This window comes from Rousettus aegyptiacus, unplaced genomic scaffold (assembly GCF_014176215.1).
Source record: "Rousettus aegyptiacus isolate mRouAeg1 unplaced genomic scaffold, mRouAeg1.p scaffold_m13_p_13, whole genome shotgun sequence".
In the NCBI taxonomy this organism is placed as follows: Eukaryota; Metazoa; Chordata; class Mammalia; order Chiroptera; family Pteropodidae; genus Rousettus; species Rousettus aegyptiacus.
The window spans coordinates 4,325,691-4,346,192 of record NW_023416288.1 but is presented as its reverse complement, the minus strand read 5'-3'; the positions used below and the strand labels follow the sequence as shown (position 1 = coordinate 4,346,192).

Below are 20,502 nucleotides of genomic sequence, written 5' to 3'. Positions count from 1 at the left end.
TTAAGAGAGGCTTCAATGTATTGCATAGAATAAATCTGTTTCAAGGCAATAAATAAGATCAAAACAGTGATAGTATCAGAATATAACTTTAAAACTGCCAACTAAGAAAATAACTGCAGTGATCCAGTTACATGAGGGCTAGCAATAAATAATTATTTCCTAGTATTTATAGAGTATTCAATCAACCTCTTCCGATTATCTGATAAAACAAAATATTCACCAATGTCAACAGTAAATCAATACTTTTCTGGAGATGTGAGGAAGGTGAGAAACAAGAAGTGTTGCACATTACTTTGCTTTTAGACCAGTAACTTAATAAAGCAATACATAATGAAAATCATAAAGATGATTGAAAACAAATTATCCTCTAACAACAAATCAAAATATCTTAATTATAAGAAACTTGAATTCCAATAGCTTTTTAAAATTTTAAGAATTCAGTAGGAGTTATTTGTTCTGAAAGACAATTTTCCAGCTGCTAATGGGGACTTACTAACACTGTGCTATAGTGGAATAAGCTCTGGATCTGAAATCAAAAGTGCTGGATTTTATTCTAGGTCTGATAATTAGTGGCTGGCTATGTGAAATGAGTCAGAGATGTTTTCAACTCAAAATGGGAACAAAATCTATCTGGTTCCTTGGGAGGTTGAATGACAAACCATGAAAGCACTTTGAAAAATCACAAATTGTTGTATAAAAGTAAGGCTTTATCATCATTCCTGGGAAGTGGGGGTAAATCACTGTACACTTATATATTCAATATTTCAAAATATGTAAGTTAGGTCAGGAAAAACAGTGAACGTTTTAATATTAAGTTCATATTTCATATGAAAGCAAAAAGCTTTACTTTGTTCAGTAAATAACTCAGATATAAGTTTTCCCTTGTATCCAATGGCCATGATTTTCAACAAATAACTGACTTTTTGTTTTCATTGGTTTGGGGAATTAAGATTTCCTGTACCACACACAGCATAGAATTCAAGCAGTATGTTCAAGAAGTACTACCCGTGTAGTGTGTGACTTTTAAAAACATTACCTTTCAAGCCTTTACCTCTAGTTTTAGGATTACACACAGGGACTTCCATGAGCACAAACGCAACATATGCCATAATACGTTCAAAATAACATTCAACAGCGTCTTATATAACCGGCTATGGTAATTAATGCAGTTCAATGAAACTGTAGCCTCTTTTAAGTTTACAATACCTACGACTGTCCTGGGCTATAATCTATGAACTTACAGCAGCAGGTCAAGTTTCACTTAATGGCTGCCTTTAAAAGTCTTTCTATACGTATAATACCAGCAGCACGGGTAATGGTCTTTTCATACTGAGAATGAGGAGCAGTGTCTGAATCATGACATTTAAAAGACAAACCCGGGCAAACGGAGACAGGGAAGAAAGGTGTTACAGCACTGGCATAAAGGCTTTGTACGACCTCAAACACGTGGGAAGCTCGCAGGGGGCAGCCTCTTGCCAGAGGCAAGGAGATGCTTAAAGAGCCTTTTTAGGGTACTGTAGGGTTCGGTTCCGAATTGCTCCTCCCAACCCATGAGTCAGAGGCCGCAGGAAGAGGACGAAACTGCAGGGGCAGAAAGAAGACGTCCCCCTCTCGTTCCATCCAGTCTGGGGAGGGATTACTGTATAGCAAGGAGCAAAAAGGCACCCGTCACAGGCCCACATGTCCAGAAAGTAGTCGCCAGGAACAAGGGTACAGAGATTTCGGGGTCGCGGAGGTGGACGGCTGAGGCAGGGGCGACTGAGGCAGGACGGCGCCGGGGTCGAGTGGACACGTACCAGAGGTCAGAGCGTGGGTGATGGCGGTGCCCTGGCCGGCCGCAGCGCCCGGCAGGAGCAGCATGGTGGCGCCGGAGCCAGCCCCGCGGGCGCAGCGGTTCGCGTCCCGGACCGAGGGCGCTTAAGCGTCCCCTCCACCTCTACCTCCCGGTCCGTGCCTCGCGCCTAGGATCTACGACGCCCAGGAACCGGCGCATGGAGACAACCAGTAACTACTTCCGGGATGGTTCTTTCGTGGAGCCGGGGCCAATTCCACCTCCACCCGCGCCAACGTGTGCGGCAGGCTGGTTCTGCCACTGACTCAGATCCGGCTGGAGACCAGGACTCATGAAAGGAAGGTTCCTACACTCATCAGTTCCTTGGTAAAAAGGATTAACTAATTTCCTCGTCCAGGTGCAATACGTAGAACGTAATTTTCTAAAGCAGTTCTTATTATTATATTCTTTTTTCTTCAAGTTACTGTCATTCAATATATTAGTCTGAACCTAACTGCTGATATTTCCAGTAGCTCTATCTGCAGAATCAAAAATGAAAAGATGTGTTTTCATTGAGAAGGATTATAGTCTATACATACATGGATAACTCTATTCTTGTAATATATTTCTGTTTACGGAAACAATAGCAGCTTTCATTTGTTGTGCCGATACCAAGTAATTTACCCACATTATCTCTTTTAATTCAAATAACGTTTGGAGAAGAAACCCTTCTCTAGGGTTAGAATCTAACCCAAGCTGGCAACTTTTTATCCTGCTCTAATAGTATAAAGTTTTCTGTAAAGATATTACCAATTACAGGACCCTGGAACTTAATCATTTAGTGTATAATAAAAACAATTGTACTCCCACTATATGATTTATTTTTGTACTGAAGTCAAAAGCAAGAACTAGCAAAAGGAAACTAGTGGGTAAAGATTTGCCTCCTTATTCCCTGGTTTCTCCAACTTACCCAGCCCCTACACCCCTATCTGGAATAGGCTGGGCAAAATAGAAGACTTGATGTGCCACTCTTTGGGAAAGAGCACCAGAAATTAGGAAATTATTCTCTAGGAATTACACCTTCACTGTTAAATACATTGAATTGGCCTGTAATTCTACCGCATGACAAAATTGTCACTTCAAAACTGACATTTCAAAAACTAATCATCTCTTCTTATTCCTCTTCCTGACCTTTATTAATTATATTGATGTTAAATCAGGCTCTAAGTCTGAAAGTAATCTGACTCCACTTTCTTAATAGTAATAATTTTTTCTCATACCTCCCCCATCCAGTCTCACTATAGCCTTTAAGGTAAGGTTATGGAGGGCTTTTTAAAAAAAATTGTGGTAACATGCACATAACATAAAATTCACATCTTAACCATTTTAAACTGTAATGTTAAGTATATTCACTGTGTTGTATAAGTCTCCAGAATTCATCTTGTAAAACTGAAACTCAGTAGCCATTAAACAATTCCCCATTTCCATCCCTCCCTCCCCCCCAACTATTCTACTGTCTCCATGATTCGACTACCCCGGGTTCCTTATATAAACAGAAACATACAGTATTTGTGCCTAGTTTATTCATTTAGCATAATGTCCTCACGATTGTATTGTCAGAATCTTTCTTTTTTAAGTCTCTATAACATTCAATATTATATACATTTTATTCTTCCATTTATCTGTAGATTAGCTTGCTTCCACTTTTGGGCTATTGTGAATGCTGCTATGAACATGGAGATGCAAGTATCTCCCAGAGATCTTGCTTTCAGTTCTTTGGAATGTATACTCAGAACTGGAATAGACAGATCAGATGGCACCTATTTTTAATTTTTTGAGGAACTGCCATACTGTTTTCCATAGTGGTTACACTACTTTGCCACTAACTGTGCACAGGTTTCCATTTTCTCCACGTCCTCACCAACCCTTAGTTTCTTTCTTTCTTTTTTTTATAGTCACCATTCTAATGGGTATGAGGTGGCACCCAACTTTGAACTTTCCCAGTGGCTAGTGATATTGAGGATTTTTCCCACACATTTATTGGGTATTTATGTATCTTCCTTGCAGAGACATCTAATCAAGGCCATACCCCATTTTAAAAATTGGGCGTTTTTCTTGTTCCTGAGTTACCATTCATTATATATTCTGTATATTAACCCATTATCAGATATATGACATGCAAACATTTTCTCCCATCCTGTACAAAACCTTTTTACTCTCTGTCCTTTAATTCTCAGAAGGGTCAGACTTTTCTTCAATTTTTCATTTCTACAATTATCTCCTAGCTGCCCTCTACCACTCATCTCCCAAACTCATTTTTTTCAAAACTTCTCTTTTCCAACTTCCTTGTAGGAGGATGGTATCACTCTGCTTTGGCAGCAGGCTCAAGAATGAAACCATTTACCTCCTCATCCCCTAGTTAACATTAAATTAATGAACAACTCCTATTTGCTTTCACTATATTTGCGGATCCAGCCACTATTATTATGTATCTAACGTACCGGGTACTTTACACACTTATTTAAAGCCTCCACAATACTGTGAGGTAAAGCGGAAATAAATTAAAGCACACAGAGGTTTAAAAAGTTATCCAAGAATGCACAGTGAATAAATGACTAAATCTGGGCTTAAACTCAAGGACTGAGTCAAGGTTGTTTTTGAAATCTGGAAACTTCGCTATGGTGAGGGCCAGGATAGATCCAGCTGTCTCCTCACAGGGAATTATTCTTACACCCCATAACTGCGACCTGAACGTCAGCATGTGTCTCCCACTGCTCTTTTCCGTCTCTCCGGCTGCGAGTAAAAGCGCCGGAGAGGTCGGCTTTACTTCCGGGGAGGAAGGGAAAGGGAGGCACCACCGGAAGTGGGGAAGGTGCTGTGTAATCGGTAAGGAGCTGAGGGACTTGGATCTTCTAAAATGCCGGATTATCTCGGCGCTGATCAGCGGAAAACCAAAGAGGATGAGAAGGACGACAAGCCCATCCGAGGTCAGTCGACAAAGGCAGGAGCTCCGGCCCGATTTAGGACCAGGCTTGGCCCTGAAGAGGAGGCTGGATTTCTGCTCCGCGCTTGGTCCCTTTTATGTCGTTTGTGATTTGGTCTGACCTTGGTCTGGGGCGCCATCCGGTTAACCTTCCTGCCTTCTCTGTCTCCCTCATCCAGCTTCAGATTCTGTAATCATCTCCCACTGGCCTTTCAGGTCTTGAAGAAGTCACGCACCCTGCTTGGCCTTGCAGGCCTTGAAGTCCCGCCTGGCGGAACTTAGTTACTTGGATCCTCATTCCTGTCTCTCATCCCTCTCAAGTGTGACAGCTACTATCACTGGGTCCTGAGACGTAACTCTCTTTAATAAAAAATTCCTTTGACTAGATAATACATGTGCCTGCCTAAAACTCAAAAGGCCAAAAACAATACATTAAAAAGTGTCTCGTTCTTGGCTCCAGCCACCCATTTATCCACGGAGACAGCTAATGTTGCATTTTGCGTTATCTTTCTAGACATTTTCTATGCATGTACAAGCAAATTTGCTTACATATTCCTTTTTACATAATTGTAGCATGCTGTACATCTTGCTTTTTTCAATCTTAATGTATTTTAAGAATCAGTTCATATTATATAGTCAGTGTTGTCTGCATCTGCATAGTATTCCACTTTATTGGATATACAGTGATGTATGTAATTATTATTGATGAACATTTAAAATTTTCCCAATCTGTTGGCCATTATAGAGCAATGAATAACCTTGTTTATGTAACTTTTACCACATACACAAAACGGGCAAATTTTGGAAATGGAGTTGTAATTTAGTAGACAATGCCAAATTACTCTCCTTAGAAACTATACCACTTTTACTCACCATTTTCATACATGATTTCTTCCCAGTAGTCCTTTTGTTGTCTTATCTTTCTGCCATTTTCTTTTTTGGTTCTTTATAGGCTATTTTAAGCATTCTCCTGACGGCTTTTTCCTGTCTTTTACTCTTGCCTTGCTAAGCAACTTCAACCTCTCATAGCACCCTTCTCCATTTCCATTTCTACCCTCCCTCCAAAGAAAGATTTTCTCTCTACTTTCATCTAATAATGTTTCCCTTGAAAATGTTTTAGGACACTGCAAACCTCAGAGGTACTCAGTCACCTAATGGACAACTTAATTATAGAAATTTAACATTTCATCTGTGCATTTCTCTGGATGTGTTACTCTGTAAATGTATTAATTTATCTCTTGAATACATTTAAGACTAATGTGTATAGAATTTTATGTGCTTCTTCATATCTTATTTGATCTTTGTAGCAATACTATGAAGGTATATTAGTATTATCTCTATTTTTCAGATGAGAAAACTGATGCTTAGAGAGATTAAATGGTTTTTCCAAGGTTATGTAGCAAATGATGACTTTGCTGAAAATAGTGCCAGGTTGTTTTCATTCTCAAACTCTGTTTTTGGGCTCCCTCTTCTTCTGTCACATCCCTTTGAGACTCTTCAGCAGCTATATTATATATGTGTTTTTTTTTAAATCTGCCTTTACCCAATTAGATAAAATATTCTTGGTTCTAAGAACTATGTGATAGTTGTATGTATATCATAACGTGGCATAATTTTTCTCACTCTACTAATGCAATTTGAATTGAGCAGAAAATTGTTATCTTTAGTTTTTTACGTTTGAATCTCATGTATTGTCTCTTCTTTCAGCTCTGGATGAGGGAGATATTGCCTTGCTGAAAACTTATGTAAGTCCTTTGAATGTCCATAAAATATAGATATTTTATGTTGAAATAAAAACTATTGTTGGTATTGCTCTTCCAAAATAATTAGAAGAGGATATCTAGCAGTTTATAGTAATTCTAACTGAAAAAAGTTACCTACCTACAGTTTCTGTCTAGGATAGATCAGAGTGTCAATGTGTCTAAGTTTATACATTATTTTTATACTATTTGTAATTAAAATGTACTATATTGAAAAACATTTGAAATAATTTACACCATTGTTTACTGTATTTAAAATGCATGTCACTGTTAAATGTTTTTATAGTTTAATAAATTACTGATTTCCTGATATTCTAATTAAATTGATCGTTCTCTTCTAGGGTCAGAGCACTTACTCTAGGCAGATCAAGCAGGTTGAAGATGACATTCAACAACTTCTCAAGAAAATTAATGAGCTCACTGGTATATATATTATTCCTGTTTCCCTTTAAATGTAATGTGTTAATTATACCAAAGGAGTTTAAATACAAATGTTTCTCTTTCATAAATTACAGTCTAAAGAAAATTATCATCTTTTTATCTGTTAAGAAATTGGATCTCATTTAACAATCTCTTTTACTAACTTTGACAACCAAGTTTAATTCTTAAGCAATTAAGAAACATTATCCTTTAAGCAAGTAATGTTTCTGTTGGTCAAAGTTCAATAAACTGTAATAAACAAGTTAAAGTTTTTTACTGGAAAAAATACGATCACATTAGTAAGTAGGCTATTGGCTAGTATTTGGAAACTTTTCTTCTTGGGAACTTGAGTGGTGAAGTTTTATAGTATTCGGCCACAAAAAAAAAAATGTCAAATATGGCATTAAATTTTTGGCTTGTGACTATTTTAGGGTGGTGGTTTTCAACTCGGCGATTTGCCTTCCCCTCTCTCTAGGACATTTGGCAGTGTCTGGAAATATTCCTGATTCTCATAGCTTGAGAGGGAGGTGATGCTTGTGGCATCTATTGGTTAGAGTCCAGGGATGCTGCTAACCATCCTATAATGAATGCACAGGACACCCTCCCACCCCCCACCCCCCACCCCCCACCCACAAATTATTTAGTTCAAAATGTCAATAGTGCTGAGGTTGAGAAAACTGGCTTTAGGGCAGCAATCCCCAACTACTGCACCAGGGACCAGTGCCCCTATGAGAATCTAATGCCTGATGATCTGAGGTGGGGCTGAGGTGGTTATGCTAGCACTGGGGAATGGCTGCAAATACAGATGAAGCTTCACTCACTCACCAGCTGCTCACCTCCTGCTGTGCGGCCCGGTTCCTAACAGGTCACAGATTGGTACTGGTCTGCAGCTTGGGGTTTTGGGGATCTCTGCGTTAGGGTGTTGCATTATATTTCAGTGAATTTTGTAATCTTTCTTTATGTAGGTATTAAAGAGTCTGATACAGGCCTGGCGCCACCAGCACTCTGGGATTTGGCTGCAGATAAGCAAACGCTCCAAAGTGAACAGCCTTTGCAGGTTGCAAGGTATGCTCTGTGGAAATTTATTTTTATCTTTCAGGCACTTTTTAGAATCTTGGGTATAATGGGATAGTTCATAAAGAATTTTTATTCCAAATTCCAAGTAAATAAAGCTTTCTACACAAGTATCTGGAGTTAAAATTTTATGCCTTAAATACTTATTCAAGAAATAGGTGAAGACAGTCATATAAAAGATTCAAGTAATACAGAAAGACACAGAGCAAATGTAGAAACCTTCCTTCCAATCCTTGTCCCACTGCCCCTTCCTCAGACATAACTACTGAAGAGTTTGGTCCTCTTAATCCTGCTGCGTGTCTTCCTATCCCTGCATCCTCTTAATGTAATTACATTAAGATTTAGGTTAGATCAGTATTCGTTATTTTTATAATTATAGCTAAGTACACCCTATTTACAAATAGCCAAGTAGTATACTGTGATTATTTTTCCTTTCTTGCACCACTTTTTGTTTCCTTGTCATAATTGCCTTCATTTTCCAGGGTTTTTTTGTTTTGTTTTGTTTTTTTTAATGTATATTATTAACCCATCAATTTTTCCTGATTGTCTAAATTGCTCTTCAGGTATATTAGGTCCATCAGGTTTTCTCTGGTGTACTTCAGGTGCACCAGCCGCATCTGGTGTTCACCCAGGTTCATTGTCCTGAAAACGTCATTCCCAGCACTTTCTGACCTTCTGTTTGACCAGTTATTCTTTATGCCTGTCGAATCATGGTCATCCTGTGACTTCTTATCCTGTAGGTTCCCTTTGCCTCTCTCCTGTTGCTTGTATACCAACTCTTTTCAATTTACTTGCACCCTCATTAGGTGGGCTAAATCATCTGGTAGCTTCCTGAAAAAGGGTCATTTGGGAGGTAATATTTTGAGAATACAAATGTCTGAAAATGTCTTGGCTGGTGTAAAGTTATTTCTCCTTAGGAACTTTGAAGTCATCGTTCTGTTGCCCTCCACCTTCTGGTGGTGGTAGTGTGAAGTCACGCTGATTCCCAGTCGTGATATGTAACCTCATTTTTCTTTGCAGGTTGTTGGGTCTCCTCTTGTTCTCACTTGTTCTGAAATTTCATGATGATGTGTACCCTGTTGTTGGTCTGTTTTCATCCATGATGCTGGGCTTTCATGCCCTTCAATGTGGCAGATTTTTCTTAAATTGATTTGTTTGTTAATTTCTTTCTTTCTTTCCATTTTCTTGGTCCTCTATTTAGGACTTCTATTTGGATATTGGACCTCTTGGATTGCTCCTATAATATGCTAAGCTTTCTTGCTTTGTGTGTGTGTGTTTTGGCTCTACTTTTTGTGAGATTTTTTTAACTTTTGAGTCCTTTTAATTTTTGTTCAATTATTTTCTCAAGTTTTTAATTTCTAAGAGCTCCTTTCTTCTTTCAATGTATGTCTTTTGTTTTTTGAATGATCTGTTCTTATATCAGGGTAATAGTAAGTTCTCATCTGTAAGGAAATTAATAACTGGAAGGTTTCTGTTTCCTCTAAGATGTTTTTTTCTCTTTGCTTGTTTCCTATCTATCTTTTATGCTAGATGTCTGATAATCTTACTTTGGATTTTAGTTTTAGTGGGAGACCAAAAAGCTGATAGAAGCTCTAGATCTAATAGTGGAGCATATTGATCCTAAGCTTCACTATAGCTTATATGGTTGGATGTTTAGTTGGGGAACCTTCAGTGTCAGTACTTGTAGATCTTTTCATTTGAATGGTCATTTTCCCCCAGAGAAGTTGTTTTCAGTCTCCTGTTGTCTCAAATCTCCAATATTTTGGAAGAACAGTGGAGCTAGAGGGCTGGGAAATTTCAGCAACTTCTCTTTACTCACTTCCCTGTCCTCATTTTAGTAAAGTTATCACCACCACTACCTTCATCCCATCTCTTGCCCCAGCATTTCTTAAGAACTTCAGTTTTACTCTTTCCAGAATATTTTTTTCACCTTAAAAAAGAACCCTATACCCATTATAGCCCCTGGTCCCCTCTCAATCTCTGTAGCCCCTGCAACTGCTTTTCTCTTTGTCTCTGGATTTGCCTGTCCTGGATATTTCCTATAAATGGAATCATCTCATATAAATCTATGATCTTTTGTTTCTGGCCTCTTTCACTTATTATAATGTTCGAAAATTTATTCATATTGTAGCATGTGTCAGAACATCATCTCTTTCTATAGCTAAATATTTCAGTCTAATTTCTTCATTGATAGTCTCTGTTTGGTGAGATGTTGTTCTCATACTTCCCATTAATTGTTTAAATGTGGTTTACTTTAGTTTTTTAAAAAAAATATAATACTGATTAAAGTTTTTTTAGTAAGACCACTGCTAGGCTTCTTCAGGGACAGTTTCTATGGACTGCTTTTTCTCTATGTATGAGTTATGCTTTCCTATTTCTTTTTGTCTCTCATAATTTTTTTATGTTTTAAATAATGTAATATAATATGTCAGCTTTGGAAATCAGATTTCCACTTTCCCTAGGATTTGTTATTTTTTGTTGCTGTTTTGAAGTGTTTGATTAGTCTTCTATGAGCCTCAACTGATAATACCACCTCAGACAGTCCTGATGTTAAATGATTCTCACTGATTGTTTCCAACAAATGCCCTGTGGGTAGGGGTATTCATACTGAGAGAGCTCTGAGTCAGGTTAAATAAAAACAAGTCCTGAGAATAGAGCTCTTCAGCTAGCTGCCAGAGAGGTAAAATAGTGACAATTCTCTGGGGGTTGGGCTTTGGGGAACTCCATACTCATTCTGTACCCTCCCCCACCATATCCAGAGTTCAGAAAATGTTGATTTTGACTGTTTTTGCCAGTGTTCACTTTGCTTTTAAAGAGGAGCAGATTTTTGAATATCCTTACTTTACTGTTCTGGAAGTCAAGTATTTACTTTTTCAGCTGTAGATTAAAAAGCGCATATCTATGCATACAGTGTTGGCAGGGTCTGTCAGATAAAGTAGTGATAGATACTTTATATATATAATTCTACCTCCTTGGTAGACCGTGGCTAGTGACAGGGACAGAGTCCTGTCACACAATTATGCTGCAAGGACAAAGCATTTTTTACCTTACTTTCAGTGCTACATATATGCATACTCTAGTGACTACTTTGTATTTCCCTATATTTGTTGTTACAACTCATGAGTTCTTTCTAACATGAATTGTTTTTTGTTTTTGTTTTTAGTCAGTAGACAGTATAGAAAAGAAAAGGCAGTAGACTATTTTCCACGATGATGTGCATGGTATTACAAATTTGTCTTCATGTCACACAGAAAAAGAATACATTTAAGTTAAAAATAGCAATAATAAAAATGGATTTGAACTATAAACTCAGGAAAGAATGGAAAACACATCTGTTACTTAACTTGGTGAAGAAAAGACTGTCTTCTGATAGGAAAATAAAAAGGAGAGTAACTTAAGACATACAGGAGTAACACCAATAAAGGAATACAGTTACGAAAATCAAGAAATTAGAGAACTCCTTAGTGATGAAATATTTCAGTTTAATTTTCCAGGGGAATGTACCTTTTGAAAATTTTATGGCTTAGCTAAAGTTGAGTGGACCCTTGGGATTGAGTGTATTCAATAGAAAAAGATCTTTAACAGTGGCCCAGTTTCTGCTTTTCTGGTTTACACCTGCTCATCAGTGTGCTGCATGCCCAGGAGAGAATCTAGTTACTTGAATTCATTAGTAGTGGTTTAGGTTGCTTACTCTAATCAAGCCTTTTGCTGTGTTAGATGTACAAAGATAATCAATGCTGATTCGGAGGATCCAAAGTACATTATCAATGTGAAGCAGTTTGCCAAGTTTGTGGTGGACCTCAGTGATCAGGTAGCACCTACTGACATTGAAGAAGGAATGAGAGTTGGGTAAGATTTCTTTTGCAATAAATGCTCGTCTTTCATTAAAGATACCATGTCACATTCACATCCTTGACTTTCTTTTGACTGAATGCACTGGTTGCCATGGGATACCAGGGGATGATCTGTTAGAGTACTGTGGTTGAACGTCCTTTCTTCTGCATCCACTTCTTGACCTCCCTCCTTTCTCCTTTTCCCCATCACCATGTGTGTTTTTTTTGTTGTTGTTGTTGTTTTTTTTTTTTAATGAATGGCTTCAGATGTTGTAAAATAAGTGCAGAATTTTAGAGTTGAGTTTGCCAGTCTGAGGTAACATGGTGCAGGTATGGGTGGAAGAAGCATTTGATCGAAGATAGTTATGAAGATTAAGTAAGCTAATGTAATTAGTGCATGTAGAATACATGGTAATTTACTTAGAACATTTTTTGAATGTGTCAGTGAGGCTCTTTTTTACCTTCCTAGTGTGGACAGAAATAAATATCAAATTCACATTCCACTGCCTCCAAAGATTGACCCAACAGTTACTATGATGCAGGTAAGAAACTGGAGGGAAAAGAAATGGCATGACTTAGAATACAACTACATCCTTCTCAAAAAATCTTGAAACTTTTAACTAATAAACTATTAATATGTGGCTATATATTGACTTGCTATGTTTTTTTAAACCATTTTTTAGTTGTGGAAGTCTATCGGTTTTTATTTTACTAGTTTGTCTCTTATTTTGTGTTATAAGTAATATAGCAAGTGATTCTAGGACACTGGGAAATGTATTTTTAAAAAAAATTCTTACTTGCTTTAAGTCTGATTTTTCTTTTAGGGTATTGGGTCTTCTGTACTGAATAGAACATTTGGAATAGTATTCAAAAGCCTATGACTATATGTTGTACATTTTCATCCCTCTATTAGGTGGAGGAAAAACCTGATGTTACATACAGTGATGTGGGTGGCTGTAAGGAACAGATAGAGAAACTTCGAGAGGTAGTTGAAACCCCTCTACTTCATGTAAGTGACCGAGTTTGTTGCATTAAAATTTTTTTTGTATAAAGATGTGATAGCCTTTGTGTACTGTGCACTAAGATTGCCTATATAATAGATAGCTTTTAAATTTTACATTTTCCTTAATGAAAAATATTAAGGGTAGAGGTGTGGAGAGTTGGTAAATTCCAAAAGAGAAAGCAAAAGGATAGAGTGGTCAAATCTATTCAAAAAAATATAGATCTTCTGTTTTAAGTGACAAAGGAAGTTGAGGTAGAGCTTTTAGCAATATGTTAAAAATGTTTTAGGTTATTATAGAAGAAACCATATGTTTTAATGATAAAAGAAGAAATGGGCTTAACTTGAATCAGATTGAGCTTGAGAGGATAATGGAAAACTAAGATATTAAATACCAGATAATACTTTTGTTCTTTAAACACTGATTTTTTTTAAATTAGAGGGGAAATTTTCATTAAGCCTGGATAGTAGAAACACCTTTAAAAGCCATTCAGTCTTATATTTTGATTTTAGTCAAGTTTAGATCTTGTATCTTAGAATAAGTAAAGTTTGTATTGAGGTCAGGTAAATATATTGTGGACTTAATTTTGGTTTAAATATATTGATGTAGAAGAAGTCTTATTATTATTATACAGAAGTGATAAGTTTAAAATTTGTGTCTATTACAGCCAGAGAGGTTTGTTAATCTTGGCATTGAGCCTCCCAAGGGCGTGCTGCTCTTTGGTCCACCAGGTACGGGCAAGACACTCTGTGCTCGGGCAGTTGCTAATAGGACTGATGCTTGCTTCATTCGAGTTATTGGATCTGAACTTGTACAGAAATATGTCGGTGAGGTAGGTACATTGGTTATAATCAAATAATATGTAGTTCTGTGAAAGATTTATAAAGCATGGATGAAATTAAAGGGGCATTTCCACATTGAAAAATTGAGACTTGAAATTTCTCAATTGATGGATTGTAATTAGTAGTTCAGAAGCCCAGAAGCCACCAGCCTTCCCTTGTGGTCATTTGGAAATAAACTGCTTAAAATTTTTAATCACTATATGTCCTACTCAGAAGAATGATATTTTCTGTAGATTAGGTTTGTAAAATAAATACTCTAGAAATGCCTGTAAATGCATTCAAAGTGTATTTTCACTGCAGGGGCAGCATTTTGTGTTCTACTGAGAAAGAGAACATAGATTGTCTACCAGTGTATACATGCCTACATATAGGTTTTTTTTCATTAGAGAGTAAGTCTAAGGTTGCAAATTGTATCTGAAACAATGATTAGTATACTTTACAATAAAAGTTAGAAAAGGAGCTGCATGAGTTGAGATGGATAGTACTTTTATTTCCTAATCAAAACTTAGAAATCAAGTTCAGTGATCAGATATGCCAAGTGATAGATCAGATGCTTTTATTTCCTCAAGTTTTGCTGATTGAAATGGTGTCTTTATTTAACAGTGTTAATTTGACCTCTTTAGGTCTTAAAGTTATTGACTATTTAATAGGTACAGAATCATGAAATTACTTAACATTGTTTTGAGGCTAATAAAATTAATTTAATGGAATAGGTAACAAACTTCAGATTTTTGACAAAGCTTGAGGTAATAATGGTTGAGAATACTGGTAGGAATATTGAGAAGTTTGAAGTATAACTTATATTCTAAAAGAGTTTAAAACCAACTATAAATTAACAAATTATTTTTTCTTATTAGGGGGCAAGGATGGTTCGAGAGCTCTTTGAAATGGCCAGAACAAAAAAAGCCTGCCTTATCTTCTTTGATGAAATTGATGCTATTGGAGGTATGAATAGTTAGAGAACTAATTTAGTATTGGATTTTGTGAGAGTTCAAAAGTAGTTATGTGTGGAGTTTTCCTGATATGTTAATCTTGTACAAAATTTTAATTCCAACTATTTTACAAGTTCTGCCACATTGAAACCACGCATCTAATAAAAAGTAGGGTTGCACCATAAAGGAAAAAAGAAATATTATATAATATTGCTATTTCTCAGAGTATTTCTTTGTACTTCTCTGATTTCATTCATATGACTTATTTTCACGTTTAACAACTGCAAACTTGGGCTACAGCTTCATTTAATGTGACAAGAAAGCAGTGGGGCATAATTTAATTGATAGTTTTTCATAAAGTGTACATAAAATGCTACTTTTGGCTTCATAGATTTGATGAAATACAGTATTAGCTGTGCAATCTGGACAGGTTACTTTAACTCTGAGTCTCAGTTTGTTCATTTATAAAGGCTACAATAATTTATGCTGTTTATTTCATGGATTTTTGAGAGCTTTAAAGTAAATAATAAATATGATAGACTTTGAAAACTCCAAATTACTCTATTGACTGTTGTTATAGTCTATAAGAGTAATAATCCTTATCAGCTGAAGAAGTGTCATATGTCCTGACCATTGTTATTTAATTAACTTAGTGACAAAAATGACTTGGAAATATAATGGACCCTGTAACACTGTTTAGGGACTGTGGTTAAGTTACCTAGAAGTTTTGCTTTTAGACTGGATGGATGTTACTGGGTTTGGGCAGCCTGTAGTTAAGTAGTTAATTTGAGCACAGTATATTGATGCAGTGTGCTGACTCTGAAGTCATTTTTTAAAAATAAGTTTTTAAATTTTTTAATTGCAGTTGGCATATGGTATGATATTAGTTTTGGGTGTACAACATGGTGATTCGAGGTTTATTTAAATTAAGAAGAGATCATAATGGTAAATGTAGTACCCACCTGACACGATACATAATTATTATATTATTGACTATATTCTTATGCTATACTTTATATCCCCATGGCTTTTTAAATTACCAATTTGTACTTCTTAATCCCTTTCTCTTTCTTACTCACCCCAACTTCCTTTCATCTGGCCACAATCAAAATGTTCTCTGTATCTATGAGTATTTCAGTTTGTTTGTTTATTTTGTTTTTTAGATTCCACATATATGTGAGATCATACAGCATTTGTCTTTCTCTGTGTGACTTCACTCAGCACAATATCCTCTAGGTCCATCTGTGTTGCAGATGGCAAGATTTCATTCTTTTTTATGGCTGGGCATAGATTACTTCCATATCTTAGCTATTGTAAATAATGCTGTGATGAACATAGGGATTCACATGTCCCTTTGAAGAAGTGTTGTAGATTTCTTTGGGTAAATACCCACAATTGGGATTACTGGGAATTTCTTTGTCTCTTGTTATAGCCTTGTTTTAAAATCTATTTTGTCTGGTATAAGTATTGCTATGCTAGCTTTTTAATGTTTTTACATTTGCTCCCATTTTCATAAAATATCTTTTTCTATCCCTCTCAGTCTGTGAGTCTTTCCATCTAAAGTGAGTTTCTTGTAGGCAGCATAGATAAGGGGTTTGTTTTCTTATCCATTGAGCCACACTGTCTTTTGATTGGAGCATTTAATCCATGTACATTTAAAGTACTTATTGATAGATATGTAGTTATTGTCATCTTATTATTCATATTTTTGATCTTTTTCCTTCTTAAATTCATATTTTTTATTTATTTTTCCTTTCCCTTTAAAATTTCTTGTAATATTGGTTTGGTGATGAACTCTTTTAGCATTTTCTTATCTAGGAACCTCTTTATTGGTCTTTTGATTCTAAATGATAGTTTTGCTGAATATGGTAATCCTGGTTGTAGGTTCTCGCTTTTCATCACTGAATATTTCATGCCAATCTCTTCTGGCCTGCAAAGTTTCTATTGAGAAATCATCTGACAGTGTTATGGGAGCTCCCTTGTAGGTAGCTAACTGCCCCTCTCTTGCTGCTTTTAAGAGTCCTTCTTTGCCTTTAACCTTCAGCATTTTAATTATGAGGTGTCTTTATGTGGGCCTCTTTGGTTCATCCTATGTGGGACTCTCTGTGCTTCCTGGCTTGTATGTCTATTTCCTTTGCCAGGTTAGGGAAGTTTTCTATCATTATTTTTTGAAATAGGTTTTCAATTCCTTGCTCTCTCTCTTCTTCCTGTACCCCTAAGATGCAAATGTTGGTACTCTTGATATTGTCCCAGAGGCCTCTTAAACTATCCTCATTTTTTTGGATTCTTTTTTGTTGTTGCTGTTCTGATTGGGTGTTTTCTGCTACCTTATCTTCTGAATCACTGATTCAGTTCTCTGCTTCATGTAATCTACTATTGATTCCCTGTAATGCAGTCTTCATTTCAGTTATTGTATTCTTTATTTCTTTTTTGTATTTTTTTATCTCCATTTTCATGTTTTCTATCTCTTTGTTAAAGTTCTCACTGAGTTCATGTACTCTTCCCCTAAGTTCATAGAGCATCCTTCTAACTAGTCTTTTGAACTCTGCATCAGGTAGATTGCTTTTGTCTCCATTTTGTTTAGTTCTTTTCTGGAGATTTGTTCTGTTCTTTCATTTGGGACATGTTTCTTTGTCTTCTCATTTTTGCTGCCTCCCTATGTTTGTTTCTATGTATTAGGTAGGGCTGCTATTTCTCCTGGTTTTAGTAGGGTGGCCCTATACAGTAGGTGTGCTGTGGGGCTCAGTGACACAGTCTACCCTGGTCACCTGAGCTGCGTGCTCCAGGATATGTTCCTTATGGGTTGTTTGTGCCCTTCTGTTGTAGTTCAGCCTTGGTTACTGTTTGTACATTAGTGGGAGGGATTGACCCTGAGACTGACTGGTCTTGAGGACTGGCCATTACTACAGTGAAAGAGCTGTTGTGCAGGGGCTGAACCTACAAAGTAGGATTTGCTTTAGTGGGGCTCTGTTGCCTGCCCAGTCTGCTCTTTGGGTGTGTTGTTTGTGGAGGTGGTTGAGTGGTGCTCTGGTTTAGTCTGAAGCTGGCCACCAGTTGTGTTGGTTCTGGGGCCTCTTGGGAGAGGCTCTGGTGCAGGCCATGGTTGGCCACTGTTTGTGCTCTGCCTCGGGCCACTTTGTATGAGCTGTAAAGTGATCTATAGATGGTTGCCACTTGTGCTGGGCTTGGTGGTACCTGGGAGAGGCTAAGCTGTGAACTGAAGCCATCTACTGCTAATGCTGGGCTTGTGACTGCTTAGCAAGAGGTATGGGGCACACTGTGGCCAGATACTGCTTGTTTGGGTTTTGTAAACCTTTGAGAGGTTTTAGGAAAGTCCACAGCCTTAGCTAAGACAGGGCATTGTATTGAGAAGCCACTGGAAACATCTTGGGAGGGCCTGCAGTTTCGGTGGGGTGGGGTCTCAAAGAATCACCAGGGCTGGAGCTCAGAATGAGTGAGTCTGTCAGCAAGTAACTTCGTGTGTGGGTGTCTTAAAAGGAATATGTGTGACTTTAGCCACTCTCTGTCTCACTCAACCAGAAGTTGTAAGGACTTCTTTTCCTAGCACTGGGGCCCAGTGTAGGGCTGGGATCCCTTGCTCTTCTTGAGGGACCTCTGCAGCCAAGATAACCCTTCCAATTCTCAACCGCCACATAGGGGTGTGGGATCAGCCTGTTCCATGTCTCCACCCCTCCTACCAGTCTTGAGGTGGCCTTTTCTGTATATCCCCAGTTTTAGAACTTCTGTTCAACTAGACTTCAAGTGACTCACAATAATGGTGGTTCTGTAATTTAGTTGTAATTTTCTGATGTGGTCATGAGAGGAGGCACAGTGTTTCCCTACTTTGCAGTATTGACCGGAAGTCTGAGGTCATTTTTATAGTATCTTTGGAAAAAGCCTCATTATGTTACGATGCTCTAAAGCTATGGTTTCCAGAGTGGACTGTGTATTAAACAGTATTAGAGTGCAGGAAGAAAATACTAAATTTTTTTCTCGCATTTAAATCTTATCTTTAAAGTTTTCATTTATTTGTTTTATAATGTGTATAATACATTATACATAATATAGTAGTATGTATATAATTTAAACATGAAAATACATATTTGGAGGCGTGTGTGTGTGTGTGTGTGTGTGTGTGTTTTCTATTTTGGGTTAATTGAAAGAGACTGACATTAACCAAGAGTACTCTAATGCATCCAAATGAGTGTAATGTATAGTTCCTATAGTTTTATACTATGGACTTAGCCATATTTTTAAGGAGTTTTGAGAAATTTAGAAGAGTAGTCAGTTTCTTACATATTCAACACCATCATAGTGCTAAAGTTTGCATGGATTCTGCTACCTGGTCGAGGTATAATTATATTAAACAACAGGTGTTCTTGAGAGATTTAAAAAGCAAAATTCCTTAAAGAAGATTAAAAGAAAATAAAGGAGCCCGTGTTAAATAAATCTATGATGAGTCTTTTAAAAGATTTGCCGTCTAATTAGTTTAATGTAAACCTGGTTCTTATAGGATTTGCTTAAAACTGGATGTTCACTTGCATTGGAGGGTATGATTTGAGCTGAGATTTACAGTACTTTCACATTATGCTAGTGCTGCTGAGTGGATATGAAGAGCTTATCTTTCGTCTTCTCAGGGGCTCGTTTTGATGACGGTGCTGGAGGTGACAATGAAGTACAGAGAACGATGTTGGAACTGATCAATCAGCTGGATGGTTTTGATCCTCGAGGCAACATTAAAGTGCTGATGGCCACTAACAGACCTGACACTTTGGATCCAGCACTGATGAGGCCAGGGAGATTAGATAGAAAGATAGAATTTAGCTTACCGGATCTAGAGGTAAGAAAATCATTTCATTTTAGAAAAGAGATTCTTGAGGTGATGGTTTTTCATTTTAATATTTAATAATTCCCTTATTTTCAGGGTCGGACTCACATTTTTAAGATTCATGCTCGTTCAATGAGTGTTGAAAGAGATATCAGATTTGAATTGTTAGCACGACTGTGTCCAAATAGCACAGGTAGGTTGAAAGGTCTTGCTTATATTTGATGGTCTGTCTGTCCAGGCTGCTTTATTTAAGTCTGTTATTTCCTTTTTGTTTAAAAGGTGCCGAGATTAGAAGCGTCTGCACAGAAGCTGGTATGTTTGCTATCAGAGCACGGCGCAAAATGGCTACTGAGAGGGATTTCTTGGAAGCTGTAAATAAGGTCATTAAATCCTATGCCAAATTCAGTGCTACTCCCCGTTATATGACATACAACTGAGCCCTGAAGGCTTTCATGAAAACACTTCTTTTAATTGGAAATCTAAACTTAATAAAGACTTGTTAATAACCATTTCACCCACAAAAATAAATGGTTTCAAAATTGTGTTTTTCAGATATTCTCTGTAGTACAGTAAAAGGTGACATCTAATGTCATTAGTCAGAAAAGTTTATTACAATGTATGTTGACTGTTTTTTGATCCTCTACCATTTAAGAGTTCCATATCATAAAGTGCTTATTTAGAACATGTGTGTTTTAGGCATGTGCTGGCTGGATACTGTGCATATATTGTGTGGTATCATCCCAGTTGCCCCGTGAGGTAGATCTAATGGACTTTCATCTAATGAATGCAAAAACTTTCCTACTAACTAAATTTACTTATAGCAGAGCTAGGGTTCAAGTGCAAGTTTGTCAACTACATTGCCTGTTTCTAACCATTATGCTCTTCTGCCCCTCATCAAAGTAGCCCATTTAGGCACATGACCACATGCATTTCAATGTTTTTTTCCTACTACACTGAATAATAAAACTTTGGCCAGATTTTTTTTTTTTTAAGTGAAAGAAGCAGCTGATGGATTTAATATGTTTTGTTTTGCCATTTGACTTGGTTTCAAGTTAATC

At 37.1% G+C, this 20,502-nt stretch overlaps 2 protein-coding genes across 2 annotated transcripts in view; one reads left to right on the top strand and one right to left on the bottom strand.

Moving 5' to 3' along the window:
- The window catches only part of DNAJC2 (DnaJ heat shock protein family (Hsp40) member C2), a 30,050-nt gene extending 27,975 nt beyond the window's left edge, over nucleotides 1–2,075 (bottom strand). Inside the window, exon 1 of the mRNA XM_016145927.2 lies at nucleotides 1,797–2,075. Coding sequence (XP_016001413.1) covers nucleotides 1,797–1,860 — 64 coding nt within the window. The 5' untranslated portion in view covers nucleotides 1,861–2,075. The remainder of the gene's footprint in view (nucleotides 1–1,796) is intronic.
- Nucleotides 2,076–4,598: 2,523 nt separating this feature from the next.
- PSMC2 (proteasome 26S subunit, ATPase 2) lies at nucleotides 4,599–19,995 on the top strand. Its single transcript, XM_016145925.2, has 12 exons — nucleotides 4,599–4,758; nucleotides 6,462–6,499; nucleotides 6,856–6,937; nucleotides 7,900–7,999; nucleotides 11,726–11,857; nucleotides 12,311–12,383; nucleotides 12,755–12,850; nucleotides 13,510–13,674; nucleotides 14,542–14,629; nucleotides 19,254–19,456; nucleotides 19,541–19,637; nucleotides 19,724–19,995. The coding sequence occupies exons 1-12, from the start codon at nucleotides 4,689–4,691 to the stop codon at nucleotides 19,879–19,881; spliced, it is 1,302 nt and encodes a 433-aa protein (XP_016001411.1). The 5' UTR covers nucleotides 4,599–4,688; the 3' UTR covers nucleotides 19,882–19,995.
- The last annotated feature ends 507 nt before the right edge of the window (nucleotides 19,996–20,502 follow it).